This window comes from Cololabis saira, chromosome 6, assembly GCF_033807715.1.
Source record: "Cololabis saira isolate AMF1-May2022 chromosome 6, fColSai1.1, whole genome shotgun sequence".
In the NCBI taxonomy this organism is placed as follows: domain Eukaryota; kingdom Metazoa; phylum Chordata; class Actinopteri; order Beloniformes; family Belonidae; genus Cololabis; species Cololabis saira.
In genome coordinates, this window is record NC_084592.1 from 26,988,247 (window position 1) to 27,016,210 (window position 27,964).

Sequence of the window (27,964 nt, forward strand, 5' to 3'; positions counted from 1 at the left end):
AGGGAAAGGGAAGGGAGGAGAAGGGAAAGGAAGGGAGGGGCAAGGCTAGGCCAGATTTTCCTCCAAACACTCCCATTCTTTTAAAGGTTCAGAGCTCAGCTGCCTGTCCCTGGACTCTCCCTCAGTTTGGGTCTTGAAACTGGGTTATTTTGATGTACACGGCTCCCTAGACACTCCCTGTATTACACTTCCATCTTCAGAGAGCTTTGTCTTGAAGACCACTCGCCTCTGGGGACCTAACTTTTAATATCTCTTGTGAGATCTGGTCTTCTGGTGAGTATCATTCTTCCTCTTGTCAAACTGAAATCCAAATTGCTCCTCGTCCGGGTCGTTCTTACTTTCTTTAGCTGCAGTTAGATGGAGAGTTTGCTGAAGTGATGCTTTGATGTCTCGTATTTCAGCCTCTGGTTTGAATTTACTGTGAAAAAAACCCTCTCTGCGGCTGGATGTCAGAATTATATATGGATTTTATTGGACTGGGTACTGCCTGTTCACTTTTTTTATTGCATTCTTCACATAGTCACATGCAGGAAAAAAAGGCAATCTGAGGTAAATCTGACGCAAATCCCGCCCCAGTCCTTTGATGCAGGAACAGCTTTAAACTCAGACTACAAACGAAAAGCATGCACACCAGATTTAAGTCAGAGACTGCTGGTTGCCGTGACAGATTTATTCTCCATTCCCATCCTGTCAGACGTCCCCCTGAGTCATGCCTTTGTGTGTGTTTGTGTGTCTGCGTGCAGTCAGAGGGCTCCTTGATGAAGTGACCATGTGTGACTCACAGCTCCCAAAATAAAACAACATAACGTGACCTTAGAGCAGCTCAGAAGTTAGCATTTTAACAGAAGAAGCTGAAAAACTAAGATGGAAAATTAACAAATGTCTTTACTGTGGGAATATGTAGTGAAAGTAAACACATGGGAATAAGTAAGTTTAATCTGCCACTTTGGTTTATGGAGCTAATAGCAGTGGAAAGCAGGGATACACTTTCACCACCGTTCTGTTTTTTCAGAGGGAGTGTAATACTGAACTGTTAAGCAACTGTGAAAGGATTCCTTACAGCGCTCGGCCGTGCCATGGTGAGAACTCTCGTAGACTTGCCAAGAGAAGCCGCTGTCCCAGATGTAAAATAAACAGACGACAATGAGAGGAAAGATTGGTTATTACACACAAATACAGCTGTATCAGCCACAGCGAGCCTTCCCGTTCGCTGACCTGTTTGATCTGAGATTATCAGTGAATAACAGAGATACAGAGAAGGCTGTTACACAGACGGCTTGCACAGCACTTTCCTGCCACTGCCTCAATTTCTCAGTTTGTTTGTTTTTTTTTCCACATGGCTCTGAATCCTGTTAAGAATCAAGGAAGGCTAAAGTTTAGATGAATGTTGAAAATGTCGTGAATGTTCTTTGAGATAAATAAAACACTTTATTCATGATAAATAAACACAGAGATTTTATGCAACAGTTGAGCCACATAAAATAATATAAGAACCCTTATTTATAAATAAGCACATTTTAATCACTTCAAGACTGAAGTATATGTAATATGAAATATGAAAAAAAAAAACTGGCATGCTTCTAGTTGAGTACCTGTTTTTGTTTAATCAGTGCTACAGGTATTAAAATAGAATTGCATGATACTTTCTTAATATATATAATAAAATTAGCACAAAAGTAATTTTTTTATCTTGGAGGAAAGAGTTCGGTCCCAGACTGTGGAGATACTGTAGTCTCATTTTTTCACACTGCCTCCACCAAAAGATGTTACTCTATCGGTGCAGCAATCAGCATAACATTCTCCGCATCTTCTCCACACTTTGACCCTATGATCCAACGGCCGTAGGCAGAATCTGGGCTCATCTGTGAACATAATGTTCCCCGACATGCTTAGGTTCCAGTGCACATGTTGCTTACACCAGCGCCAGCAGGCCTGACGGGGAAGAGCGGTCATGGCAGGCCTCCTGGCAGCCCTATGCATGCAGTGTGTTCCAGATTGTCTGGGCAGAGAGCTGTCAGCCGTATCGTCCTGCAAACCTTGACTGCACATCTGTAGAAGAAAGCCTACTGTACTTAAGTGCCTGATGGGCACCTGATTGGCAGCAACTGGGGGAACCAGAAGCTCAACTAGCGACTGCAAAATAAGCCATTTGGCAGAGAAGGTTTGACAAATTTTTCCTCGGCCCAACCCACATACTCAGCTCTGCTGCTCATCACATGAATGCATGTTCTTAAATGCATGTTCCTTACAAATGTGGAACCATTAAAAAAACTCTGCTTTGCTTTGGATTTAAATCCACGTGGTACAACATCCCTGTGTTGCTATAACAAAAAAATAAGCTTATAGCGTGAAAAAAAAATCATTTGAAAGGGTCACTTTTTTGATTGTGTTTTAAGTAGATATTTCATAAATTACTGTCAAAATGTTTGGCAATGATCACATTGGAGGGATTGCATAACAGCCAAATATCAGCATGAAGTCAGTCCGTAAGTGTAGTTCTGGTTTCAATCCAGCCTGGTTGTGGGTTGCACAGACTGCTGAGTCTTTCTCTTAGTCAGCACACAAGCTGCTCTGGCTTCCCTCCTTTCAGCTAATGAAAGACTCAAAGTTAATGCATTCATGCTGCATCAAGATTTATATGCGGTCCTGTGTTTCTTGAAAACTCCCATTATTTTAACTGAACAATGCTGCCAATATAGCATCAGTACAGACTGTCCTCCTTGGAGCTGATGCTCAGGAACCGCGGCACACAATCAGCACGTGAGGTTGAACCCATATTTAGCAAGGATAACCCCTCACTATTGCCCAGTTGTTTTTACTATAACACAATCAGACATCCTGGGATCAGCAGGGATATTCTTGATGCATAAACAGATATCGTTTATTGTCCCTGCTCTTGAGATTCCTTCCAGTGATGTACACCAATTGGAGAGAAAAAAGCTCAAGTATGTTTGTATTAGCAGAGAAATCAACCGTCTGAAAGCAGGGGAAGATGAATATTATGTTATGAATATCTATATCTACTTTTCCAGTTCATAAAGTCTTTGTGTGACCGTGGAGATTCAGCAAAATGTATTTAGTTTGGATTCAGCTGGAAGTATCTGGAGCACATTGCTGACATCTGTTTCTTTTGTAGCAGCAACTTTCCACTGGCATGTGTCAAGTACAGAGATGAATCCTGAAGGTTCACGTACGTAAATGTCACTCACACTGAAAAACTTTGATGATTTGGTGACGCCTTTTGAGGTCTGGTGAATGTCGATTTGGAGTTTAATTTGTATATTCTGATGGAATTCAAGCACAGATGAGCCTGACAGTCTATTTTTCTCAGGTATCCAAGATGATCCAGATGTCAAGCGGATGATGGCGGGATCAACTCTGAGGAAAGTTAAGTCCCGCTCTTGGAAAAAGCAGCGGCATTTCCGCCTTCTGGAGGACGGCCTGACAATCTGGTACAAGTCCAGATGGGCAGGGAAAGGTCACTCCACCTGTGAGTACAGGGCGATGTGCATTACATGTTTGCACTATCATGTTAGTTCTTTGTTTATTCATATAAACTGTTGAGTGGGGAGGGGTTCTGAGAAAAACTGAATCAAGCCTTCAAATCAAAACTTCACTTTGCAAACGAAAAATGTCAGCAATAAGACCAGAACTACGTTCTTGCAGCACCAATCAGGGTCCTTTGTTTAGTCTCATACCCCTCTGACTTCCTGGCATTTACTTATTCCCCATAGTGCAACTTGGTCACCTATATCTGGGCGGCTTGAGTCTGAAGTTATGTGATGAGGTTCTGATTTCAATGTTACTCTGACATCACTGGGCTGGATGAGAGTACAATTATCCATCTTATTCATCTTTAATTACATGATATTAGATTAGATATAACTTAATTAATTCTTTGCGGAGGTTCACTCAGGGAAATGAGAGTTCCAGCAGTAAAGCACCAAAAGAGAATACAGTAATGTAGAACATAATAGAAAAAAGTTGAAATAAAATAAATGTCTAAACACAAAGTTTTTGACACCAGGTGTCATCGTATTGTACATCAGCAATCAGATATTTCACATCCATTTGGACATTTGATGGCAGATCTTAATTTTCTTGCACGTCATAACCCCCCCATTTCTTCTCCTCCTCCTGCTCCACCTCCCCCTCTCCCGAGTGCAGAGTTGTAAATTGTAATGGGTCATGGTACGAAGGAGTTTGTAGCCTTGCTGTAGTTCTGCTCCTGGGGAGGAGGAGCCTGTCACTGATAAAGTTTCTCTGCGTGCTAGTGACAGTATGCACAGGGTGGTTCACATCGTCCACGATGGTCAGCAGTTTGTCCAAAGTTCTCTTCTCTGCAACAATCGCTAGAGAGTCCAGCTTTGTTCCAATCTACAGGGCCATCTGATAAGTTTATCCAGCCTGGAGGAGTCCGTCTTGGATATATTACACCCCCAGCACACAAAACCATGTACAAAATGAGGAGTTTCCTGCAGATGTTAGATTCGTGCAGCCTTCTTAAGAAATACAGCCTGCTCTGGCTGTAAACCAGTCCGGTTTGTTGTCCTTTTAGTTGTACTCCTTCCAGCCAGTTTCACAGCTGTCCACATTTGCTGTACTTTACTTTTTTAGTAGCACAACATTTTAACATCAGTTTCAAGAGAGGCACATCCTGAAAAATGCAGGAGTGTAGTGGAGTTCGGCTGCTAACTCCACCCCACTTAAACCAGCTGCTATGTACAGAGCTGGAAAAATGTGGTTTGAGATGGGAGTTTTTGTACCTTTAACTGTGATATTTTGACCAAAACTTTTATTCTCTGCCTAAAACTAAAAATGAAAAACTAAAACTTTTATGATTCCTGCATGGATCCAAACAATGTTACGAAATGCTTTAAGATGTGATGACGCGAGTTATGTCAGATGTAGACTCACAAGACTACAATAATAAGGTCGTCTGATAAATATATCAGATATTGCCAAAGGCTTTAACAAAGAGGAATGTTTGAGGGAGAGATCTGAAGGCATCTGGAGTCGTCATCCGCCCATTTCTGTGAGCAAAGAGCTCCATACAATTGGGGCTCTGTTAGAAAAGGGCCTGCTTCTTTACAAATGAGCTTAATCTTCAGATCTAAATGGTCAGGAGCCCATATGCCCTGTATTTTGGGAGAACATCATCTAAAGTGAGAAGTTACGTATTCAGACCCAGTGAAATTTCAAGCCAATGACACAAAAGTATCCAAGTATAATGTGTTGTTGTTTTTATTCCCTGTAATGACTGTAACTGTAGTGTTTTGAAGCAACTGGAGCTAGCAGAGGGAGCTTTAGCTGAGACCTTACAATGGTTCATTACAATAGTCAAAGGGAGAGTAGATAAATGTGTGTTTTAGTTTCACTTCATTTTCCGGAGGTTAATTCAGTAAGGCAAGCTGTAAGGTTTCTAGGGTCTTTGTTTCATAAAATGGTCTTAATTTGACCGAAAAATGATTAAAACATCGATAAATGATATCAGTTGCGCTGATATTTCCTGTAAAGACTTAAGTCATTCAATAAAAAGGGCTCAACCTCTTTTTCTCTTTATTTTTTTAGTGGCAGATAAACAATAGTAAGCTTTCAAATCTGTATTAAAGCAAACCAGAAGACCGAAAAAAGATATTTATAAAATTTTCAGGGCCAGACATGAAAAATTCTTCCTTAAGCAGCCAAGTGGGAGCCTTGGCTGGTTAGAATGGCACGAGACTTCTCATCCAACTCTTCTCTTTTTCCAAAAAAAAAAGCCTGGATCACTGTGGCAAAATAGGTTATATACGTAGGTTATGTATTTTTGCTTAACCAACTTTGCTCAGAAGTATCATAACACATTACTGCCAAAGAGCCCCTCCGGACAACTTCAGATATGTTTTTTAATGAACATTAACAAGCCTTGTTGATCCACACCAACAGTGTTTCCTTACCAAGAATGATCCATCTCACACAACGGCAATAAAGTTTAGATGGCAACCTTGTCATGAATTAACAGAGATGTAGCCTAAACTCAGGAATTACACTTTAGCGGAGGCATATTCAGAGGGTTGAGAGACATGTTGAGGATGACGATAACTGATGATGGCAGGTGAAGCTCATAGACTGAGGTAGGAAAGTTGGACGATGCCAAACTACAGACAGAAGTTGTGCAGCTGTTGGAGTGGATAGCTGGGATGCAGCCTGGCACACACAAAGAATCACACTCAGCTTGAATTACTAGCTGGCCATCTGTATTATATACTGAGGCTGATGAAACTATTTGCTGGAAACTGGAAGAAAGACTTGAGCAGGTCAGGAGAGGAGAACTCATTCCCAATGAAAAGACAAGAAGAGGAAGAAAAAAAGCTAACAAAACCACAGGAATTACGGCAATTGGCCATAAAAACGAAAAAAAGAAAAAAAAAACCCAACTAACTCAGTGAAACTAAAGACCTCCTTAATTCTGATTTGTATACTTTTTTAAAAATGTTTTTGTGAATATTTTGGCTGAACTTGCTTATAAAAAGCATGTAAAAGCTTATGAATTACATAAAAAAGATCATTATTTACTTCTTACTTGTGGTACAATGGTGATGTCCCAGTCTCAGTGATGGAGATAGAAGCAGTGCGTGAAGGCCATCAGTCTGAGGTCCTGCTGAGCATCGCCGAGGAGTTTCCTGCCGACCTGTGCTTCACCTTGGTGTTTCACGGTCGCCAAGGCAACCTGGATCTTGTTGCCGACTCTCCGGAGGAGGCCCAGTCCTGGATCCAGGGAGTGCGCAAGCTGATCCATAAAGCCCAAACAATGGATGAGCAGGAGAGGCTGGACCAGTATCCTTTTGAAGGCTGTGGCTTGGTGAGTTAGGAATTTCTTTTGGGGGGGGGGGGGGGGGGGGGCATGTTTATTCTGTGGGTGGCTATTATCACATTCCGACTTGGAAAAAAAAGTTCCAGTTGGTCTGCATGCAAGTTCAAACCATTCTTTTCCCTGAAAGTTTATGAGTTTTTGTTTCACAGCTCGTCTGAGTTGAAGTTTTTCTCAACATGATCTCAGATGGGTTTGGGACTGGTTTCAGAAAGCTGACAAAAACAAAGATGGGAAGATGAATTTTAAAGAAGTGAAGACCCTGCTGAAGATGATGAACGTAGACATGAATGAAGAACATGCTTTTCACCTCTTCACGGTAATAAGCAAACTGATAAGCAGATGCAGTGATTCATCTAAAAACCAGGAGAGGTTTAAATCTTACAATCCAGTATTTTTCTCCAGTTTTCTTGAACCTGACATGTTGTTGGTGGAGTGGACAGTCTGTAGTGTTCATCTGTAGAGTCTCTGGAACACACAAGAGAAAAAAAGACTTACACATTTTTCTCAAATTGCTCAAATCTGTTCATTAGAAAATGCAACATGTAAAAGTGGAATGCCTTTATATCCCCAGATGGCTGACAAGTCAGACAGCGGCTCTTTGGAAATCGAGCAGTTTGTTCACTTCTATAAGATGCTGACTCAGCGGGATGAAGTGTGGAAGGTGTTTCAGGAATATTCTGGAGATGGAGAGCGGTTAATGTTGGAGGAGCTGGAACTTTTCCTGAGGGAAGAGCAGCACGAGGGCGAGCCGAGCGCACAGCACGCCAAGGAGCTCATTGCACACTATGAACCATCCGAGACAGGTGCTGGTGGTGATGCCATCTTGATGTTCATTCTCAAATGTGCAGGTTTTGTGATCAAAGACTGGACTCCATTCTCAAGGTGCAGCGACACATTATTTATGTAGTAACAGGAACATGCGTAAGCTTGTTTTAACTTTACACTGCATATTTATTGTAAATAAAAGGACTAGAAAAGGTTAGGTTGGTAGTAGCTTTGCCTGAGGGGTTGAAACATTACTTTTGCTTCTGTAAAGTTTCTTATTTTCTTCTAAACCTTAAGGGTCTGTATTTCAGCTATATATATTTGCAAGCCACATTTGCCACGTAATGATAATGAACACGACTTTCTTCAATCCTGAACTCTTCCAACACTCTCAAGTGCTCTTTTTCACTGACATTGATAAATGTTCATTAAAAATGTACGACTAAATAGCCGAATGATACACATGGATGTGTTTATTTATAAATATTCATACCCCCAAAAGGAGCCTCTAAAACAAAAACAAAACTTCACGAAAGGTCCATTAATGACAGCAGTTGTGGTCAGGATCATGGTGCTGCTTCTAGGAGTCCTCATGTTTTCATATGAGTGTGATTGATTTTTTTGCTTTTTTGCTGCCAGAATTTGCTAGTATTTAAATCATCCAATTTTCCTTGGCATGGATATGTTTCCCATTCCACTGACAGCAAAACCCCAAAGCATGATGGACCCCCTGTGCTCTACAGCTGAGGCTTTCTTTCTTGACATTTTTCACTGTTTCCCTCCAAAGAAAACCCTAGAAAAGTGATAAGGCTTATTTCATTAGTCATTGACAAATAGAAGTTTTATTCTGACGAGTCTTCTACAGGGGATGTATTTGTAAAATAGTTGCGGTGTATCAGAACACTAAAGAGTGTAAGGTAAAGAGTTTTTAGTTGGACAGAATAACCTGCATGTGTTATTGAATTAGTTCCAACCGAGGGTTAGGGTTCAGCCTCAGCATGAGGGTTCAGCATGTCCCTCATGCTGAACTAAGGTTCATTGCAAACATCTGGATAGACCTATGACCTAGAATGAGCATTTTGTGATAAGAATGTGCAAAAATCTCCGAAATCAAATGTAAGGAATCATAGCTGTTACAGGAAGTGTTCAAAAACAGAAGTGTGCCCAAACATTTGCACACCACTGAGTATCTTCACGGAAAATGCTTCCGTAGCAGAAACTTGATCTTCCAAAATACTAAATATCACAATATGTTATTAGATGCAACTTAGTACGTTGGTAAAGGCCAAAGATTGGACTCTTTGGCTCACTTATATCTTAATCTCATTGCAGCCGTGAAGCAAGGCGCCATGTCCTTAGATGGCTTCCAGATGTACCTTTGCTCCCCAGAGGGCTCCATATTCAAACCTGAGCTCCAGGAACTCCACCAGGACATGAGCCAGCCGCTCACTCACTACTTCATCTCCTCTTCACATAACACCTACCTCCTAGAGGACCAGCTGCGTGGACAGAGTAGCCTGGAGGCCTACATCCAGTGAGGGCTTCCTGCACTCACCACACACAAGACTTACTGCAGACAAAAAATATATACCAGCTAGCAAGATTAGATTGTCAGATAAAGAAAATTCACTTTTGTGTATTTCCGAGCAAAGACATTAGTTTTTATGGTGAAGTGATTGGTTTGGAAAGAACTATGATCTGATGAAGAGCAAAAAGAGGGCTTGTCTTAGTCCTAAACCTTGAAATGCAGGTTTAAATGATGCTAGTGTAACCGTAAAGTGTGAAGTTGAGAAAAACATCTGTATCTGTGTGGCTGGATCTGCAGGGCCTTGAAGAGGGGCTGCCGCTGTGTAGAGGTGGACTGCTGGGACGGCGGCGACGGGGAGCCCGTTGTGTATCACGGCCACACTCTGACCTCAAAAATTCTCTTCAAAGATGTCATTTTAACACTCAAAGAATATGCTTTCAGGGTGAGCACCATTTACAACCATGGCTTTACAAAATAAAAAAAGCATATATGCATATTTTAATCAGCCGCCTCTCCTGTTGTCCAGCTATGCAGCTGACTTGCAAGAGTCAAATCCCCAGTTATTTTACATAATCAATACAGAGCACTCTTTCAAAGCTTGCACTGAAACAGAAAAACAATCCCCACAAAAACAGTTCAGAGTGCAGCTGATTATCCGTTGCATTGTTATAGTGGGAAAGCCACAGAACACTAATGAAATACTACAAACCTCTAATTTATTGGAGTGACTGTGCAGATCTGTGGCACAGCTTCTCTTTAAAATGTAGGCAAATAAAACCAAAACATTCTGCAAACCATATATAATTCCAATCCACAGGACTACATCAGTGCATCCAGAAAAAGAGGAAAGGCAAGATGCAGTTGTTGGTAATCTTCCCTGCGTCTGGAACAGAACGTGCCCCTGCTGAAGTTGGAAAACAACCAGAAACGTCTCATGTTTCTCCACCTCTCCGCTTAAAATGTTCCTATGCAATATTAGGAAGATGTGATGCAGAAACAGTTGGGAAAACTTATGCACAATGAAAACTCAGAACAATATTGTTGCAATACTTCTACTGATAAGAGTTTTCTAAAATTGAGAATTCCACACGAAGATTAGACAAAAATTCACATTTTTTAAATCCAAATGATTGTGTTGCATCTTTCTGATAGGCGTCAGACTTCCCCGTGATCGTGTCCCTTGAGAATCACTGTGGCGTGGAGCAGCAGACGATCATGGCCCAGCACCTGAGCCAAATCTTGGGTGACACACTCCTGACCACTACTTTGGATGGACAGATCCCTCAACAGCTCCCTTCACCACAGGTCAGAACCTCTTTAGTTCAGTTAAATTTATGTCTACTCTTTGCCAAATTGCCAAACACTTCATATTGCTATAATTAAAGGGGAGGAACTGTAACCAGAATAGCTGCTCATGGTTTGTAGGGCTGGCCTGCTCTGTATTGTAGGTTCTCCAGAACATCCAGTGGTTGTTTACTTGGTAATTGGTAATTTTTCTGTTTTTCACAACATTTTAATCTAATATATCAAATGTTATTATATATAACATATTATATATGACATTTATGATAGCAGCCAGGCAACTATTGAAATAAAAATATTTGCACTACTTTTTGTCCTTTCAGACTTGGACAAGGTGCGTCAGTGGGAGCTATTATCTTGCACGTTTTTTAATCTTGTTCCCAAGTGTTTGTTTTGATTATTTGCTACTTCTGAAGTATTGTATTGCACTGATGATTAGCATTTAAGTAGTATTTACAGCATCCAGGGGATTCTCAGTGGCTGTCGGCCATCGCAGCTGCATATATAGTATGTGCAGATTATATTAGCCTCCGTCTTGTCGGCGCTCAATTTAATGCACTGTTGATGGGTTTGCTGGAACTGGATACAAATGCAGGGGACTGGGAGGAAGGAATAATCACTCACAAAGTCATTTGTTGTAAACCAGCAGCGCTGCACAAACTGTTATAATCCAAAAACCAAACTAACACAAGGAGTGACCGAACAAAGAGCTATTGATATGCAGAACCGCAGGGAAGGAAGTAGAAACAGGATAATATATGTATGAACATGGGACAATGGTGCAGTAAAACAAAATATATTTTGTGTGTAAAGAAAATAAAACGTATTTGGATGCCCTAGGTGACGCCAACGGCACAATAGCAAAATAAGCACCAGATTGCTACAGATCTGAATTTTATTAGCTAAATACTTTACTTGTTGAAGGCTCATACAAATTAATGACCACATTAATGTGTTGATGTTCATGAGGTTATGTAGTCACGTCGACCATATTCTGATATCAGCCTTCAGAACGATGTCAGCAAACCATTACCTGCTTTGTTTGATCTCATTCATCACTGGCGTGGTTCCATTGTTTGCAGTTATTTTTGTTTATGTTGCAGTTATGTTCAGTCAATGAACTGACTAATAAGAGGAAAACATTTTAAAGGTTCATTTCAGTGCACACCTTGTTGTCCATTTTGCACTGATCCTAAAAGCGGTAGTAGGGCCATAGCTTGCAAACTGTTCTCCATTAGAGCACTCAGGATAATCAATGCTAACTTAAATAATGGCAAATGAATGCCATGAGAATTTTCATGGAGCATTTAGCCGATTAAATAGTGGTGCACTGCTGCTTTTAGTTTGGAGACAGTGTAGTACAGGAAGATGGAGCACCTTTCCCAGAGGTCTGGGTGTTACAGATGGCAACACATTGCTCACATGATTCTCCATTACAGGAACTGAGGGGGAAAATTTTGCTAAAAGCCAAGAAAATTGGTGGTCTAGAGGAGTGTCTTGATGACACCCTGACAGATGAAGGTAGTGATGAGGACGAGATGGCTAATGGTGATGCAGAGAGCCCTGAAAATCCAGCAACTGACAAGAAAAACAAGGTAAATGTACATATGGATAAGATTTGGTTTTGCTAATGATTGTTCTTTAAGTAAAGTCTGGTTGCAGTTATTTACAACTTAAATGCAGATTTCAGCTTTTAAATGATGAAACGGAAACCTTTTAAATGAGATGCATTTTGTCTTTAAGAGCCCAAAAGAAGTTAGGACCGCTTGTTGTTTCTTTTTCCACACATGATGATTTTCTTCCTTCAGAGTTATAGCACATCTTATGAAAAGAAAACCATATTTCTTTTGCTTTTTGTCTCTCTAAACTCTGTTCATCTAGAATTTAGGATTTCATCCGACTCTTATTTGCAAAAAAGTTCCTTCAACTTTTGAAGGGATCTCCTGTGTGCGGATCTCTAGGTCATTCCATAGGTTTTTCGTTGGGATTCAGGTCTGGGCTCTGAATGGACCATGTCAGCATTGGATTATGTGAACGCCCTTTTATCTCAAGGAATTAGTAGTAGAGCTTTTTTCATCGTTTTAATTGCCTAATGTTTGATCAGAATTGCACCAAAGGGAAGATTCTGTGCATTCTGTTGAATTCCCAAACTAGGCTGTGTCTTGGAATTAATTGCATTATCAATTGATATGAATTAGACTGACAATGTCCCTTATTAAATGACCCTTATTAAATATTCTTATTATAACAGAGTTATAACAGAAAATTCTCAATTCTCACAAAATTCTTATTATAACAGAGTTACAATTTAAGTGATGGGAACAGTCTTTGTTTGCTGACCAGTTCTGCATTTTCTTCTTCAACTTTGCAGAAGTCTAAACTGTCAAGGGAGCTGTCAGACTTGGTGGTTTACTGCAAGAGCGTGCACTTCCATGACTTTGAGCATGCTCGCTCTCACGCCAAGTGCTATGAGATGTCTTCATTCTCTGAATCCAAGGCAAAGAGACTTTCCAAAGAAGCAGGTATCAAAGAGGAATGTTCCTCCCCAGAAGTAACAACATATCTATGTAATCGTTGTAACTTATTAGACGTGCAGAATAGAATGGCAGTATAATGAATGACTGCAGTTGAGTCAAAGAGGGACCTGCATGTGGTCTGCATTTTAAATGACCTGCATCTGCTCTCCCACAGGCACAGAATTTGTGCAGTACAACACACGGCAGCTGAGCAGGACCTACCCCGGTGGCCTGAGGACAGACTCTTCCAACTACAACCCCCAGGACATGTGGGACGTGGGTTGCCAGATAGGTACGAAAATCGCCATCTGCTGGTCAAATGATACACTCAGCACTTCACGCAACCAATGAGCCTCTGTGCTGGCAGATGAGTCGACTGCTGTTACTGGACAAAAAATAATTAGTCCTCCCCAAGTCAAGTTTGCATTGCAAAAAAAAAAAAGAAAGTAGTTTCTAAACCTCACCTTGTTACAGGATGCTCTATGTGGATACAGTATTATGCAAAGGCGTTCCTCAGAAACTGAACCAGGAACCTGGCAGTTATTTGGTGTGTGGTTAGAGGTAAATCCACCATTCATTCAACACAGAATGCAAAAGTTGATACCTGGAATTAAAAGCTTATACCTCAAACACAATGACTTGTGCACACTCAACATTTAGTATTGGCTGATTTGTGCCAATATATTAAGGGATTCCCCTTCCTCCACCCTTTTGTGTAGATTAAATGTAAGGACTAGATGCATAGCATCACCCTGGCATATAAAGGTGTTTCAGAGGATGCAGAAAAGTCTTCTGACAGTGATATAAACTGCCATGTCTGGGAAATGCTCAGATACAGTCAGACATAGAAAAAAAAGCCCAACATGAAATTAAATTAAAGGTAATTAGATCATGTTTCCTCTGTCTCTTTTTTTTTAAAGTGGCCCTGAACTTCCAGACGGCTGGTATGGAAATGGATCTGAATGATGGCCTCTTCAGGCAGAACGGCTGCTGTGGTTACATCTTAAAGCCAGACTTCATGAGAGACGGCAACACTCAGTTCAGTCCTGAGAGACCCAAGGAGCGGCACGGCCACCAACCACTCCGCTTATCAATACAGGTGAGATGGTGGTCTGCAAGGTTATTAGAAAAAAAGTACATGACAGTGACCTTCTCCCAAATATATATAAATGTATGTGTGTGTGTCTATCAGGTGATAAGCGGGCAACAACTCCCAAAGGTGAATCAGAAAGAGGGTTCTATTGTAGACCCGCTGGTCAGAGTGGAGCTCTACGGCGTGCCACAGGATCAGGCCAAAGAGGAGACCAGTTACATTAACAACAATGGTAAAAGCTTGACTGAAACTTCTTTTACATAGATGTTTTTGATGAATCAACAGTCAGTATTTGGAAATGCATTAGTGTGAGTGTCACCGGGCCTGAAATGCTGCAAAAACACATCCCTATTTGTTATTTACTCCTCTGCTGCCCCCTACCTGCAGGTTTTAATCCCGTGTGGAATGAAACTCTACATTTTGTGATTCACACCCCTGAGCTGGCTCTGGTTCGTTTTGTGGTGGAGGACTATGACAAGGCATCCAGGAACGACTTCATCGGACAGTTCACGCTTCCCTTCATGTGCATCCAGACAGGTGAGCAGAACACATGAAAAAAACTAAACAAAACAAAATTGTTGGTCTTCATATGTCAGAAGAAGGCAAAGTCGAGAGCTAGAGCTCATTGAAAGTTCTCTTCTCTTTCCAGGGTACCGTCACATACATTTGCTGTCTAAAGATGGAACGGCCATACCTCCTTCTTCACTCTTTGTGAACGTCAGTATTACAGAGCTCACATGAAAACAAAAACAAAAGAAAATGTAATATCTGAAGCCAGAGAAGGTTGAGTCAAGTGCTTCCCACGAAGCAAACAATGATTTGGAAAAACATGCGTCACAGTTTGATTTTAGGCATGTCTGACGTCTAAGTACAGAAAACCAAAAGGTTAACGTCAGAGAGCGTATAGCTCCATAACATATGGTAGTCTGCCTCTATGTATTACCATTACCAGTATTTATTGAAGGTCTTCAATATTTCTTGTCTATGAATGTAAAAGATGATGAAGGATGGCTGCATGTCGTACTGAAAGTGACCAAGCTTTCCAACAAATATGAAATCTTTCCTCTAAGGATGTCCCTTCATCTGTTTTATTTCATGGAAGAAAGAAAGAAGGAAATATGACCCAAATTATTATATATATCTTAGATAAGGAGATTCTGGCTTTGCAAAACATGCCTCAAGAAAATTGAATACAATCACTTAAATTGCCATTTTATCAGTGAGAGGAAGGAAAGTATCAAATCACTGTGTAATTTGCATTAATATTTGCACACTTAAAAGGCCTTTATGGACAAGATTTCTGGGCACAACAGAGGGGACAGAGTGGGTCTGATTTCTGTTGGTGTCTGGATTACATGTTGGCTTTTTACAGATGATGAGGTCCTGTTCGGGGATGGGACCGAACACCTCCAAATCTAAATCCGTTTTTCTCTGTCAGAAAGGGCGTGAATGCCTTCTCTGGGTGGCAAGTTTTATGCACGAGTGAAGGAAGAACAGAGAAGGAGATTGACATGCGGGTCGGTGCTAATATGTTGTGGTGAAGAGAGAGCTGAGACAAAATGCAAGGGTCTAGTGTCACCCTCACCTCACAAACTGTGGGTAGTAATTGGGAGAATAAGATTGCAGATACATCTGGATGAAATTATTTAGTGGCTGGACTCTTCCTGAGTGTGACAAAATCCACCATTTGAGAGGGACTTGGAGTAGAGTTGCTTCTCCTCCACATCTTAAGGAGCAAGTTGAAATGGTTTGGGTATTTGGTTAGGATTCCTTCTAGACACCTCCCTGGGGAGATGCTCTAGGTATGTCCAACTGGACACAGCCCCCAGGGCAGACCCAGCACATGCTGGAGAGACAAAATCCCTTCCCTCGGTTGGGAACCCCTTGATATTCTCTCAGAAGAGCTAAAGGTGATAGATGTGGAGTGGGAGGGCTGGGCATCTTTGCTTAATCTGCTGCCATGACGACCCGAACTCAGATAAGTGAACATGGATGGTTAGATGGATGGATGAAAATGTCAAAACCTAAAAAAAAAAAACTGCTGCACATGGCTGAGTGATTTAAACATGGCTCCAATGAGAAACAGTTGAGAGGATTTTGTAAAACTCTTTCAACAGAAGGTTTTATATGAGAAACCTTTAGGTCAACCAAGGAAAATGGCCAAGTAATATGCTTTTAAAAGAAAAAAAAAAGGTAAATTAAAAACAAAAGGGCAGAATTGGGAAGTCAAGTTTGTGATTGAAGAGTAAAATGTTTGGCTGAAGGAAACTGGACTTGCATACTGCATGCTTATTGCATACATATGCTAGTCAAGCGTAGGAGCATCATTAGCGCTTAAATAGAATAAAACAAGATGTCAGCAGGTTTAATAGAACCCGACATGGACTGCGGATGATAACTTGATAGTTATATTCAGTGATGAACTACAAATCTGCAATGGACAAGGAGATGCAGGAAGTTTTATCTGGTGCAGAACCAATAAAACGTATAAAGATGTCTACCTGAGGACAAAACGCTTATGTCCACAGTCACTGATGACACAGCAGGGGAAGACCACAAAAGATGTCAATCATCAAGCGTCGGTGTATACTGATGTTTTGTACACTTTTCTCATTCCATCAATGGAAAGTACGTTTGTTGATGACATTATTTCACCAGTTATATTTAATTACTGCCACATGTTTTACAAAGCCTGAATGTTTGTCTCATGCATAAAACAGTTTTGTGATTTCTTTTCCGCAAGATAAAACAGCTGAATGAACATCCTCTAAGAGTGTTGATGCAATATCTTTCAACAGGGTTGATAGTTTAAAAAATATATTGTTAAAAGATGGCCAAATGCCAGTATTATGAATCAATAATTACTCAAAACTTTGCATCAAGTTGGTTAATCTGCAGCAAATTTTTAAGATAAGACATTTCTGTTAGGCTAATGTTAAAATTGTCCAATTGTCGTGTATTGTATAATGTGTGAGTGTACGCAAGCATTTTCACATTTTCTGAATGGTGCAATATCAATGAGTAAAAATCAATATTCAACAATCTCTGGCTCATTCATTTATTCTCTGCACATACTTCTGAGTTCTGATAAACGGGCAATACAAACCATACTTTATTGATTAAAAAAAAGACAAAAATGGTCAGATTTGTAGATCTCTACTGTGTCTCCTTAGCATTTTGTCTCAGTGCCACGACTTTTTCAATTCCTTCCTCCTACTCACTGGCTGGAAGAAGCTGTTTACTGGCTGTTCCATGTGTTGCCCGCTCACCCAGAGTTCCTTGCAAGGCCTCCTTCAGGGTGAGGCCACCAGCTTCAGAGTCTCTCAGCACTCCCTGCTCCACTGGCACCTGTGGATGGTGCCGCTGCAGGTGCTTGACCACCTGGAACTTCTGCTTGGCCCTGTAGGAGCAGTGGCAGCAGCAGAAAGGTTGCTGCTTGGTATGAGACAAGTAGTGATGTCTGAGCCCCGCCGGCCAACGGAAGGCCTTCTGGCACAGTCCACAAGTATACGGCCGGCCGTCGCTGTGCTGCTTCTGGTGGGTCTTCAATACGAAAGTGGTCTTGAAGGCTTTGCCACACTTCTCGCAGACATACGGGCGCGTGTTGCGGTGCTGCGTGTCCTGGTGTGTACGGAGGGCATCGGCTCTGTTGGTGCGGTAGTCACACTCGTCACAGGCATATGGCTTCTCTCCTGAGGAAAACCAAAAATGTTGTCATCAACATTCTGAACACAATATGTTCAAGTGTGAACCTATAAAGCAATTTTTTTTCTAACCAAAAGTACATCTTGCTCATACCTGTGTGTTTGGTCATGTGATACTTCAGCTGAGTCGCCCACTTGCATTTGTAGCCACATTCCGGACAGAGGTACTTCTTCTCTTCTTGATGAACTCTCATGTGAAGCTAGAGTAGAAATGATTAAACATTTATTTCCCCATTTTGTCAAGCATAGGAATTTTACTTATTTCAATTTTGGAAAAAGTGCTTTTTCTCATTCCAGAATTTAAATAGTCTCATTTTAGCTGGTTTTCACTTTTTTTTTCTTTTTTAATTTTCATACACATTGTTTTTATGTTAGTCAGAAAGCCAGGATGCACTGCAGAACCAACATACTCAATTTAACTGTCACCAGTTGCTCGGTTAATGCTTTACATCCACCCTTCTTCTAGCCTGGCCAGGATCCTACTTCTTTTTCTTTTCAACACAAAGAATTAGACCATTTCACGTAAGAATGTTTGTAAAGTGACTGGGTATGGCCCGCCAGGTGGATCCAAGCCAAACAATTTAATCTAACAATGTTTAATCTACAATTTAATATAAAACTTGTGCTTTTTATTATTTTACTTCTTTTCTTATCATTTTATTCATAATTTTATTTCATTTTATTTGTTATTTACTGTCTAATTATGTCTTGCCGCTTTTAATGTCGATGTAAAGCACTTTGAATTACCTTGTGTTGAATTGTGCTATATAAATAAACTTGCCTTGCCTAATCCAAAGAAATATTTGATTATTTTCTATGTGAGCGCATCCATCTATGTTAAAACTTCCTCTGTATGATAGGAGGGATCTTTTCCAAGACTGCAACGTCCACATCCATAAAGCACTAATGGACTCATAATGGAAGTTTGGAGGCTGCAAGAATCAAAACCACAATGGAGGGAAGCTGGTCCGGCAACCTGTTGTGGCCAAAAGCTTACTAAGGGTGTGTTCCCCCTTTTTGTTCCGGCACAAAATATACTTGGCATTCACATTGGCTTGTCAACATGGGACAGCGAAGAGACACAACAGAGGAAATTAAGATCACTACCTGCTTGGACAAATGGGTTGGGAGGAGACAAAGACGAGCCTTTTTCCAAGGGATCTCGGCCTCCTCGTTTGGTGCACATCAAGGTTTGGTTTGCAGCATTAGCACCTGTTCAAGTGGACTGAACTAGTTTGTTTCAATCCAACCAAATGCGCCAGGTGTGAATGCATCTTAAGATCTTTTATTCGTCTGTCCTTCACTTTCTTAACTGGCTGTAATAATATGATACAGTAATCTATAGTACTGTATGATTACAGTATATCCACAGTATTTACCATGATAAGTTCTTGTCTGATTGTTAGATTTTTTATTAGATGTGACCCTTTAATATTTAAAATCATATCACATTTAGTCAAAAAGCATTCTATTAGTTTGAAGTTACCTTTAGCCTAGATGGATCCGTGCAGGTGTAAGTGCACTGCTCACAGCTGTAAGGCTTCTCCCCAGTGTGTATGCGAATGTGCCACGTGATCTTCTGCTTGTTTCGGGTCGAATACTCGCAGTCGGTGCATTTGTACATGCGCTTGGTTCCATGTGAACGGAGGTGCTGCTCCAACACCAATTGATGCCGACAAGAAAACTCACAGGTGCTGCACTTGAGAGGATTGCTCTCTGCAGACCCATCCTCATGTTCACTCAGCAGATGCTGGGCCAACAGCGGCCTTGTTTTCGTAGCAAAGGGACACAGCTGACACTTATGCGCCAGGTGAGTTCTTTGGTGAAGCTCAAGGTGTTCCTTTGTCTCAAAAGATTCCTGGCAGACTGTGCACTTTACGTCCAGGTGCCTGCTCTGTTGGTGGGCTTTCAGTGCAACATCGCTGCTACACGTGTAGTCGCATTTCTTACATGAAAAACACACTTGAAGTTGATGCACGCGTTTGCAGTGGTTCCTTAAAGCAATCACCGAGCTAAACTGAGCGTCACAATGAGTGCAATCATGCTGCAACTCCCCCGTGTGACATCTGTGGTTGTGCCGTCTGATATCGTCGAGTGTGTAGCCACAGAAGTCACACTGTGAGCAGAAGTGTGTAGGTTGCTTGTCATGGATGCGCATTTTGTGCTGGCGCAGTTTTGTCACGGCCCCAAAGGTCTTGTTGCACACGTCGCAGCTGTGGCGGCCAATCCCTGTGTGCAGAGACTCGTGCTCGTCCAAGCGATAGCGCCTCGTGGTGCTGAAGGGGCAGTAGCGGCAACAGTGGGGTGGAGCACCTTTATGTCTCAAAGCAATGTGTTGTTCCATGCGCTGTTCTTGTCTACAGCTGAAGGTGCAGTGTTGGCAGTGCAGTCGTTTGGATCTTGTGGCGCAAAACTTTTTTTTCTTGTGAACACACACAATGTGACGATTCAAAGAAATATCAGATTTAGCTACGAATGAACACGAGATGCATTGGACTTCACCTGGCTTCATGCACCCTTTCTTTTCATGGCTGTTTAACGCTCTTTTCTGATTGCATTTGAACTCACAGTTTGGACAACTAAAGATTTTTCCAGAAACTTTCAGAGGGCCTTCATCGATCTCCTCTGCAAGGTCTTCACTGTCCATGACGGAGCCATTCCCACCTTTATTGTTCCTTTCTAAAATTATTTGATTCTCTTTTTTACTAAGGGCTTCCCTGCATCTTGAGACGTGCTGTTTAATGGTTGGGAGTCTGACAGATGTAAAACTACACAGGCTGCATTTGAATTTTCCACCTTTCTTAACGTACAGAGTCCTTCTCTGAAGTGAAATCTTTCTGAGTTTGGTGGTTGATGGTTTTCTCACAAGCTTGACATTCAGAAACGCATCCGTCTGAATTTGGCTCTTTTTTTGCTGCGATACCGTGGATGCCGTAGTGTGAGAAGATGTGCATGCTTCCTCGTCTTGCTGATTAACTTCAAGACTTTTAGATTTTGTGAAACTCTCATTTTGTGATGATAGAAGTTCCATCTGATCCAAACTTGTTCCCTCCTCCACTTGTTTGGACTCTTTCTGACCTTCTGTAGAAATCTCCTCCGTAGCTTGACATCCATCTGGGAGACCTACGAATGTCCTCGTTTTGTGTGGAAGTGCCGGGCACTTTTTTTTCAGGTGGCTGTCGAGGGCCCGCCTCTGTTTGAACTGCGCACCGCAGGCTTGGCACTCGTATCCCTTTGTCCTGCTGTGGCACAAAGCTTGGCAGTGTTTTTTTAAAGCCGCCTCTTTACATGTGACATAGGAGCATTTGTCACAGCGGTGAATATCTTGAGTGGGCACCACGAGCATCTGTACCCTTCCCTCTAAAACCATGGCTTCTGCTTGGTCCTTCTCATGTTTCTTCATAGCTTTCAGGTGGATCTCAGATTGTTTTGGATCATTTGGTTGAGGTACAAAAGTACAATTGTTCATTTTGCCATAATTCTCCACCTCAGATGTCTGAAATTGTCCTACAATCTCAACTGGTTGACTGATAATGTTCAAGTGTTCACTGGTGTCACCTGATTGCATTTGTTTGGACTCTGCTGTGGTGTCTTCCTCTGAGCTTGAAAGTGTAGAGAGGTCTGCATTTTCTTGTGATGACTCTGGCCCATTAAAAGCCAAAGTTGGTGTGTTCTCACAGTTTTTTTCCACATTTTGTAGCGGTGAGGTCGGGTCATCAGCAGTTCCTAGTGCAGTTAAGACGAGTGTACAATACTGCTCAGGACTGTTAACATATGGAGGACTATTGGAAACGTCTTCGCTCACAACTTCTTGAGAAACAACATCGAAAACAGAATCAACAGGTTGTGAGACAGCAGCGGTTTCTCTGCTGGGGTCGTGATCTGTCGATTGCTGTCTTTGAGAGTCAGGAGTTGCTGATGACGGGGCTGCTTCACAAGCAGATTGTTCAGTCAGCTTAAAATCCACTAATGGCTTAATGTAAAAATCCTGTATCAACTCTGCAGAGTTTCTCTCCTTCTCTTTTGCTGCATAATTCTCCAGCCACGCTTTATCCCCAGGTACATACCCATGGCTTTTCCTCTTATGAAGGAATAGGCTGATGCTACTGAAGGACGAGTAGATGCACAGGGCACATCTAAACTCTTTCACCTTGGTGTGCTTGCAGTTCTCGTGATTTTGAAGAGCCTGTCTGTAGCAGGTGGCATATGTGCAGTATTTGCACTTTAACACAGCAGGCCGTTTTTCCTCGCCTGAATGTTTGGCCAACATGTGATTGCGGAGTTCATATTTGCGTTTGCAGGCATAAGCGCAGATCTCGCACATGAGGGATTTAGCCTGATGTCGTAATTTGTGGCTCTTCAGCTGGTCCATGCGGTGACAGCGGTATGGACACTGGTCACATGAATACCTAAGAGAGGAGAAAGGATGCTGTAAAGAGAGCCCTGCATCCCAAAAGACAATTCTTTGGTGGAGAAACTCAAGCACATCATAAACATGACAGAATGACACATCATACTGGCTAGTCAGCCTTTTACCGTTTATTCATAATAAGATGTAGAAATGGGCTGTTTGCAATTTTCCTTGCAAATTCAGATTTTTTTTTAAGGTCTGATCTGTCCAATACCATTTCTCGCTGATTGTAGAACTAAAATAACCTACAAACATTATTTTAATCCACAATCAAATATTGAAGAGGCTGCAGGATGTGTGCTTTATTTATCTATCTTCATGTCCGATCTACACGATCACTTGAGTTTTTTAAATCAGCTTTAAAAACGAATTTTTTTTGTCCCTGGTATTGGTTAGTTTTAGTGGATTTTGGCAACATTTTATATCAAACATATTCAAATTTTTAATTATTTTACTCTTATTTTTTATTTCATTGTATTCTTGTATTTTCTTATCTTATTCTATTTCTTTTATCTTTGTAATATATGCATTTTATTCAGCTGTTTTTAACTGTACAGCACTTTGGTCAACCTCAGTTTGTTTTAAACTGGCCTCTATAAATAAAGATTGAGTTGAGTTGAGCCTCCTAGTCTTTGTTTGCTTCATAACGCGAGTATTCTTACCAGGGTGATGTGATATGTAGTGCTAGATCTGATTAAGTTGGTTGGCCCAAATGTCTTGGTTGATGTTGCTTCACAAGTATGCTCCTCCTTCCAAATGGTGAAATGTAGAGGTGGGTGCAATTCATCGATGTGTCGATGCATCGCGATGCGTCACGTGACGATTTGGAATCGATTAATTTAATAAAAAATAAATAAATAAAAAATATTAGAAAAAAAAAAATGTATATATATATATATATATATATATATATTTATTTTTTTTTAATTTGAGGATCGAATCGTGAGGTACCCTTGTTTGCACACCCCTAGGGTGTGCAAACCCATCAGAGGTCCTCAAAAAAAAAAGTATATATATTTTTTTTTTTTTTTTTTTTTTTTTTAAGTTATCCTATCCAGATTCCAGACTGAATAAGCTGCTGAATTTCTTATTGTTCACTTGAATATGGCAGATATGTTTACACTAAATAAATTTGATGGAAGTACATATCTTGTTTACTTGAATTAATGAACTCATTAAATCCAGGGCTTGACCGTTTTCAGTGTTTTCCGCCAATAGAGGGCGCTCTCATGCAAGTGCAGCTTTCCCTGGTCAAAGTTAAGTAAGTCAAAGAGCAAATGTTTACATAGTCATAAAATGAATTATTTTGTGTCTTTGAAAAATACATGTCAAATGTTAAAAAAAAAACCTTGTTATTTACTTAATGAGTGTTGTTAGAGGAACTGAGTTAATTGATTGGCTATTTATTTACAAATGTAGCCACAGATGAAGACAAAATCAATCTTGTATGGAAAAAAGCCTTAAAAATCACAATAATCGAAGAATCGTGGCACCAATAATCGAATCGAAAATCGTTATAATCGAAGAATCGAAATCGAATCGAATCGTGAGGTACCCTTGTTTGCACACCCCTAGTGAAATGGCATTTAAATGCCGATTACAATTTTTACATTTTTTTTTTTTTAATCAGATTATTTTTCAACTTAATTTGGCAACTTCTAAGGTTAAAAAGAGTAGGTTACAATCCCAGCTAATACACGTTAGTTTCAGCTTACTCGTGAATATCTATGAACTACTTTACATGCTCCTTGTTATAATCCAGTTTTGGTTTTGGCTTAACTTCTTTTGGAGTTAAAGGGTTTTCAGACTTGGTGTTTTCAAGCATCGTAGGCTAATTGATTGCAAATAGGCAGTTTTAAGTACATATGCTCATATGTTAAAAGTCACTTGTAGAAATGCCACTCATGACCATATGGAGACAAATACATCTGCTGTGCTAAAAAAAAAAGAAAAAAAAAAAGCCACTGACAATATTGACTATCCAGGTTGAGGCTCATGCAGAATTAAGATTTGTTGCAGTACCTCAACTGGCCGCTAGAGGCTGGCTGCAAAAGTGAGCCAAACCTGTCTGTACTTTTTATCTGGAGATTCAGCCATATATTAAAAAGTAATTACTTTTTCCTGCAGTATTGTGAATGTTTAATGATTGTGTTAAATAAAGACACAAGAAATGATAATTGTATTTTATCACATTGTGTTTGTCTATTATTTTGACTTCCAAGTGGCTCATATTATTTTTCTGCCACCAAACTGAAAAATACTGAACTTGACTAAAGTTTTGCTGCAATGTAACGCAACATGAACTAGAAAAACAATAAAACTCATACATGCACATTATCTTTGGAAATTACTGAAAAGTCAATGAAAATAGCCCCATATTGCTAATTTGTATTCCTCATTTTAAAATATGACTGTATCTAATGTAGTTAAACCATGTATTACGCAGCTGTTAACATAAAGGTCTTAAAATCTGACCTGGAATTGTATGAGAAATAAACCAAGTTTCTACCTGAGGTCTCCAGCGTGTTTCCTCACGTGGACGTTGAGATAGTGCTTCCATTTAGTGATGTATCCACATTCAGCACACATAAAGTTCTTGTCATCCGAATGAGTGAGCATGTGTTTGGAGAGATAGGACTCGTCACGACACCTGAAGTCACACAGGTTACACTTGTGGGGCTTCTCACCTAGGAAAGAGGAAAAAAAGACTTATGTCAAAAGTAGCAACTATAAAATCATCTTCTTGATTGGTAAACAATGGTAATGAATGATGCATAATTGAATCCATCCTCACCACTGTGCATCAGCATGTGCCGCTTCAAGCCACGTTTATGCGAGGTGACATAGCTGCACTGAGAGCAGCAGTGGATCTTCTCGTTGGCATGCAAGTGCCCGATGTGCTGCTCAAACTCCACAGGGTTGAATGTGACAAAGGAGCAAAAGTCACAGGAAAGCTTTTCGTTCCCTGGGTGACCGTGCCGCTGGTGCTGGAGGAAGATGGTTTTATTGGAGCAGGAGAAGTCACATTCCGAGCAGTGGTAGGCGAGGTGTTTCCGATAATGGACCTCCATGTCTGTCTCGCTCTGAAAGATGGCACCACATGCGTGGTGACGACACTCCACCGCTTTGATCCCATGCACTTCGGCAGAATGTTTGACGAGGTCTTTACGCAGAGAGCTCTTGAAAGAACAACCATCTTGGAAACAGGTCAGTGGCTCACTGTCTGGTTGGATGTTGTGCATCTTCATGTGAGCCTTTAGTGCCCTACTCTGGCCAAAGCATCGGCCACAGGTGGGACAAATATAGCTATGACCATTCATGGCTTCCTCTGCCTCATCGCCGTGCACGCTGATGAGATGGCGGCGGATGGCGTTCCTCTCCACGGCAGAGTACTCACACAGGTGGCAATGATGGATCTTTTCACCGGCCTCTCGGAGCCGGTGTATCCGTAACTTGCTCTTGCTGGTGAAGAAGCGCTTGCAGGTGGGACACTGGAGACTGGGGTCAGGGAAATGCAAACGAAGGTGCTCCTGCAGGTGAGAGCGCATCTTGAAGCAGCGCCGGCATTTGGGGCAGGCGTGGGTGCGATAAATATGCTCTGTTCCCTCTGCAAGGTACTCTAATGGACAAGAACAAAGTCATTAAAGAATAAAAATTACTTTACATTTGTTTCTTCAAAAAACTGAAAACAATACTCCATCAAATAGACAACAGGTCTGTGTACCTTTGGATGGCAGTGATGAAGAGTTGTCTTTTCCAGTTGCCTCTTTACATGGATTTGTACCAATCACTTGCCTCTCGAGCTCCTCCCCATGCTCCTCTTGTATTGATGATGACAAACAAGTTGGCACAGATTTATATGTTCTTTTAGGCCTGGAGGAAACCTGAGGCTGGTGACTTCCATGAGCACCTGCTGATTGGGTCTCTGACTCATTCCCTGAAAACAGAACAAACAGATGAAGTCAAACTTTCTACATGATTGTAAATAGAAAGGGCAGTTGTGCATTTATATCTCACAACTCCTCATAGTGTCTGTTCACCTTGAGACTTATTCGGAAGATGACTGTGCTCCAATAGGTGGTCCCTCATGCCTTTTGCATTTTGAGTGACAAACTGACAGTGAAAACAGCCAAATGGCATATGGCTCTTCCAATGGCTTTCCATCTCACCCTTTGTAGTAAATGACATTTTGCAGGAGTGGTGGGTGCAGGGAATGAGATTCAGATCGTGCATGGACGTCAAGTGGGCTTGATACTCTTGACGGTCTGTGCTGCTGAACTGGCAGTCGTTCCTGAAGCAGGTGAACTGACCTTTAGGGTCATGATCCCTGTGGTTGGTTTTAAAGTGGTGTTTCAGAGCAACTGGTTTCAAAAAAACATTGTTACACTGAGAACATTTGAAGCTGCCTAGTTGTCCTTTACTGGATGGAGTCGTTTGGCTTTTTGAACAGGCGTGAGAAACAAATGTGGGACCATCAGGGAAACTCCGGCCACATTTATCACATGGATTTTCCACCGTCTCCATTCTGTCTGAAAAACCGGGACAAAACATGGAAATTAAAAAGGTATTTTCTTAAGCTACATTTTATATAATTCAATTGCAAATAATATACTAAATATGTAACAGGTTTTACTTGTTAAAGAGTTACTGAATTCAGATCACTTTTCAACACAAAATTATGACTGAAAACAATATAATAATAGCAATGTCAAAAAAAAAGTGAAATGTGCACAATGCCAACACAATTAGATGTTCATGACAAATATATTAATTTACTTGCATTAGAAATACAGTGGTAAAAAAATTATAGGAACAGATTTCAATGGGGGAAAAAATATGCTTGATATCTATACTGATTTGGACTGGGTAAAGTCTTAGGAATGAAAAGATGCACATAGGCACGTATGTGCGTGAATATGTATATATGCATATTGTGATGTGTATGCATTCCTATGTAATGTATATGTATATATTTATATATACGTGCAGTGATCTATGGGCATAGGTATGCATAGTCATATTATATGAATGTTTATTTGTATTTATATATATTTAAGCACATATATACATGATTATATGCAGTACTGTATATTTGTATGTAAAAATATTTAAGCACATGTATTCATTCGTGCATGAAGTTATTTATATTAGTGTGCTAAACATAAAGGCATACATATATATATATATATATATATATATATATATATATATATTTATGTGTATATATGGTCCATATTCCAGAAGTTTAAGTGATTTGATGCTAGACACTGTAAAAAGTGTTCCATTAGTTATTAATTTATTGTTTAACCATGCATATTTCTGACCTACTGCCTGAGATTTCATGGTCCATCTTAGCTGACAAACCAAATATCCAACACCGTATGACAGCTCTGCCTAGTTAAAAAATCCCACATTTCTGCCGTTTTCTCGGCAAAGTGCCTTTTTAAAATGTATTTAAATCAAGTGACAATCTTTCAAGGCTTCAGTTCTTTTTAATAATATAAACTAGCAATATCGCTGCATGTGCTATCTGAGCTAGCGTCAGCTGGCCTCTTGTGATCCGCGCCGCACTGTTTTGGTCTGTTACTGTTAAGCACGTTCATTGTTGCTCTTGCGGTGCAAACAATCAACGCCAAAATACACACGGTAAACTGTCTACACAACGTGTTCGTTTAGGGTAGTTTCTATCTCGGATACCAACGGGAGGGAAAAGTCAAAACAACATACCATCCATGAGGGGAACGAATTATTATTGTGAGCATTGGCGAACACGGAATGAAATTCGTGAAACA

General features: G+C 40.7%; 2 protein-coding genes across 2 annotated transcripts; one reads left to right on the forward strand and one right to left on the reverse strand.

Moving 5' to 3' along the window:
* Nucleotides 1-29: 29 nt before the first annotated feature.
* On the forward strand, nucleotides 30-17,099 carry plcd4b (phospholipase C, delta 4b). Its single transcript, XM_061723869.1, has 16 exons — nucleotides 30-273; nucleotides 3,137-3,190; nucleotides 3,332-3,490; nucleotides 6,588-6,816; nucleotides 7,040-7,169; nucleotides 7,425-7,656; nucleotides 8,951-9,152; nucleotides 9,444-9,588; nucleotides 10,299-10,451; nucleotides 11,888-12,043; nucleotides 12,820-12,970; nucleotides 13,140-13,256; nucleotides 13,885-14,063; nucleotides 14,157-14,289; nucleotides 14,445-14,594; nucleotides 14,707-17,099. The coding sequence occupies exons 2-16, from the start codon at nucleotides 3,172-3,174 to the stop codon at nucleotides 14,796-14,798; spliced, it is 2,247 nt and encodes a 748-aa protein (XP_061579853.1). The 5' UTR covers nucleotides 30-273; nucleotides 3,137-3,171; the 3' UTR covers nucleotides 14,799-17,099.
* Nucleotides 16,721-27,957, reverse strand: znf142 (zinc finger protein 142). The gene is made up of 8 exons (XM_061723868.1): nucleotides 27,900-27,957; nucleotides 26,213-26,701; nucleotides 25,897-26,109; nucleotides 24,967-25,791; nucleotides 24,682-24,859; nucleotides 19,248-22,170; nucleotides 17,856-17,961; nucleotides 16,721-17,749 (listed from the first exon to the last, which is right to left on the reverse strand). Exons 1-8 carry the CDS (start codon nucleotides 27,904-27,906, stop codon nucleotides 17,271-17,273), a joined length of 5,220 nt encoding a protein of 1,739 aa, XP_061579852.1. The 5' UTR covers nucleotides 27,907-27,957; the 3' UTR covers nucleotides 16,721-17,270.
* Between the last annotated feature and the right edge of the window lie 7 nt (nucleotides 27,958-27,964).

Coding starts and splice junctions, on each gene's coding strand:
- znf142 (XM_061723868.1), bottom strand. Junction 25,792..25,896: donor TTCATCACTGCCATCCAAAG/GTACACAGACCT, acceptor CTTGTCCATTAG/AGTACCTTGCAGAGGGAACA. Junction 22,171..24,681: donor AAACACGCTGGAGACCTCAG/GTAGAAACTTGG, acceptor CTCCTCTCTTAG/GTATTCATGTGACCAGTGTC.
- plcd4b (XM_061723869.1), top strand. Junction 7,170..7,424: donor ATGCTTTTCACCTCTTCACG/GTAATAAGCAAA, acceptor TTATATCCCCAG/ATGGCTGACAAGTCAGACAG. Junction 7,657..8,950: donor CTATGAACCATCCGAGACAG/GTGCTGGTGGTG, acceptor ATCTCATTGCAG/CCGTGAAGCAAGGCGCCATG.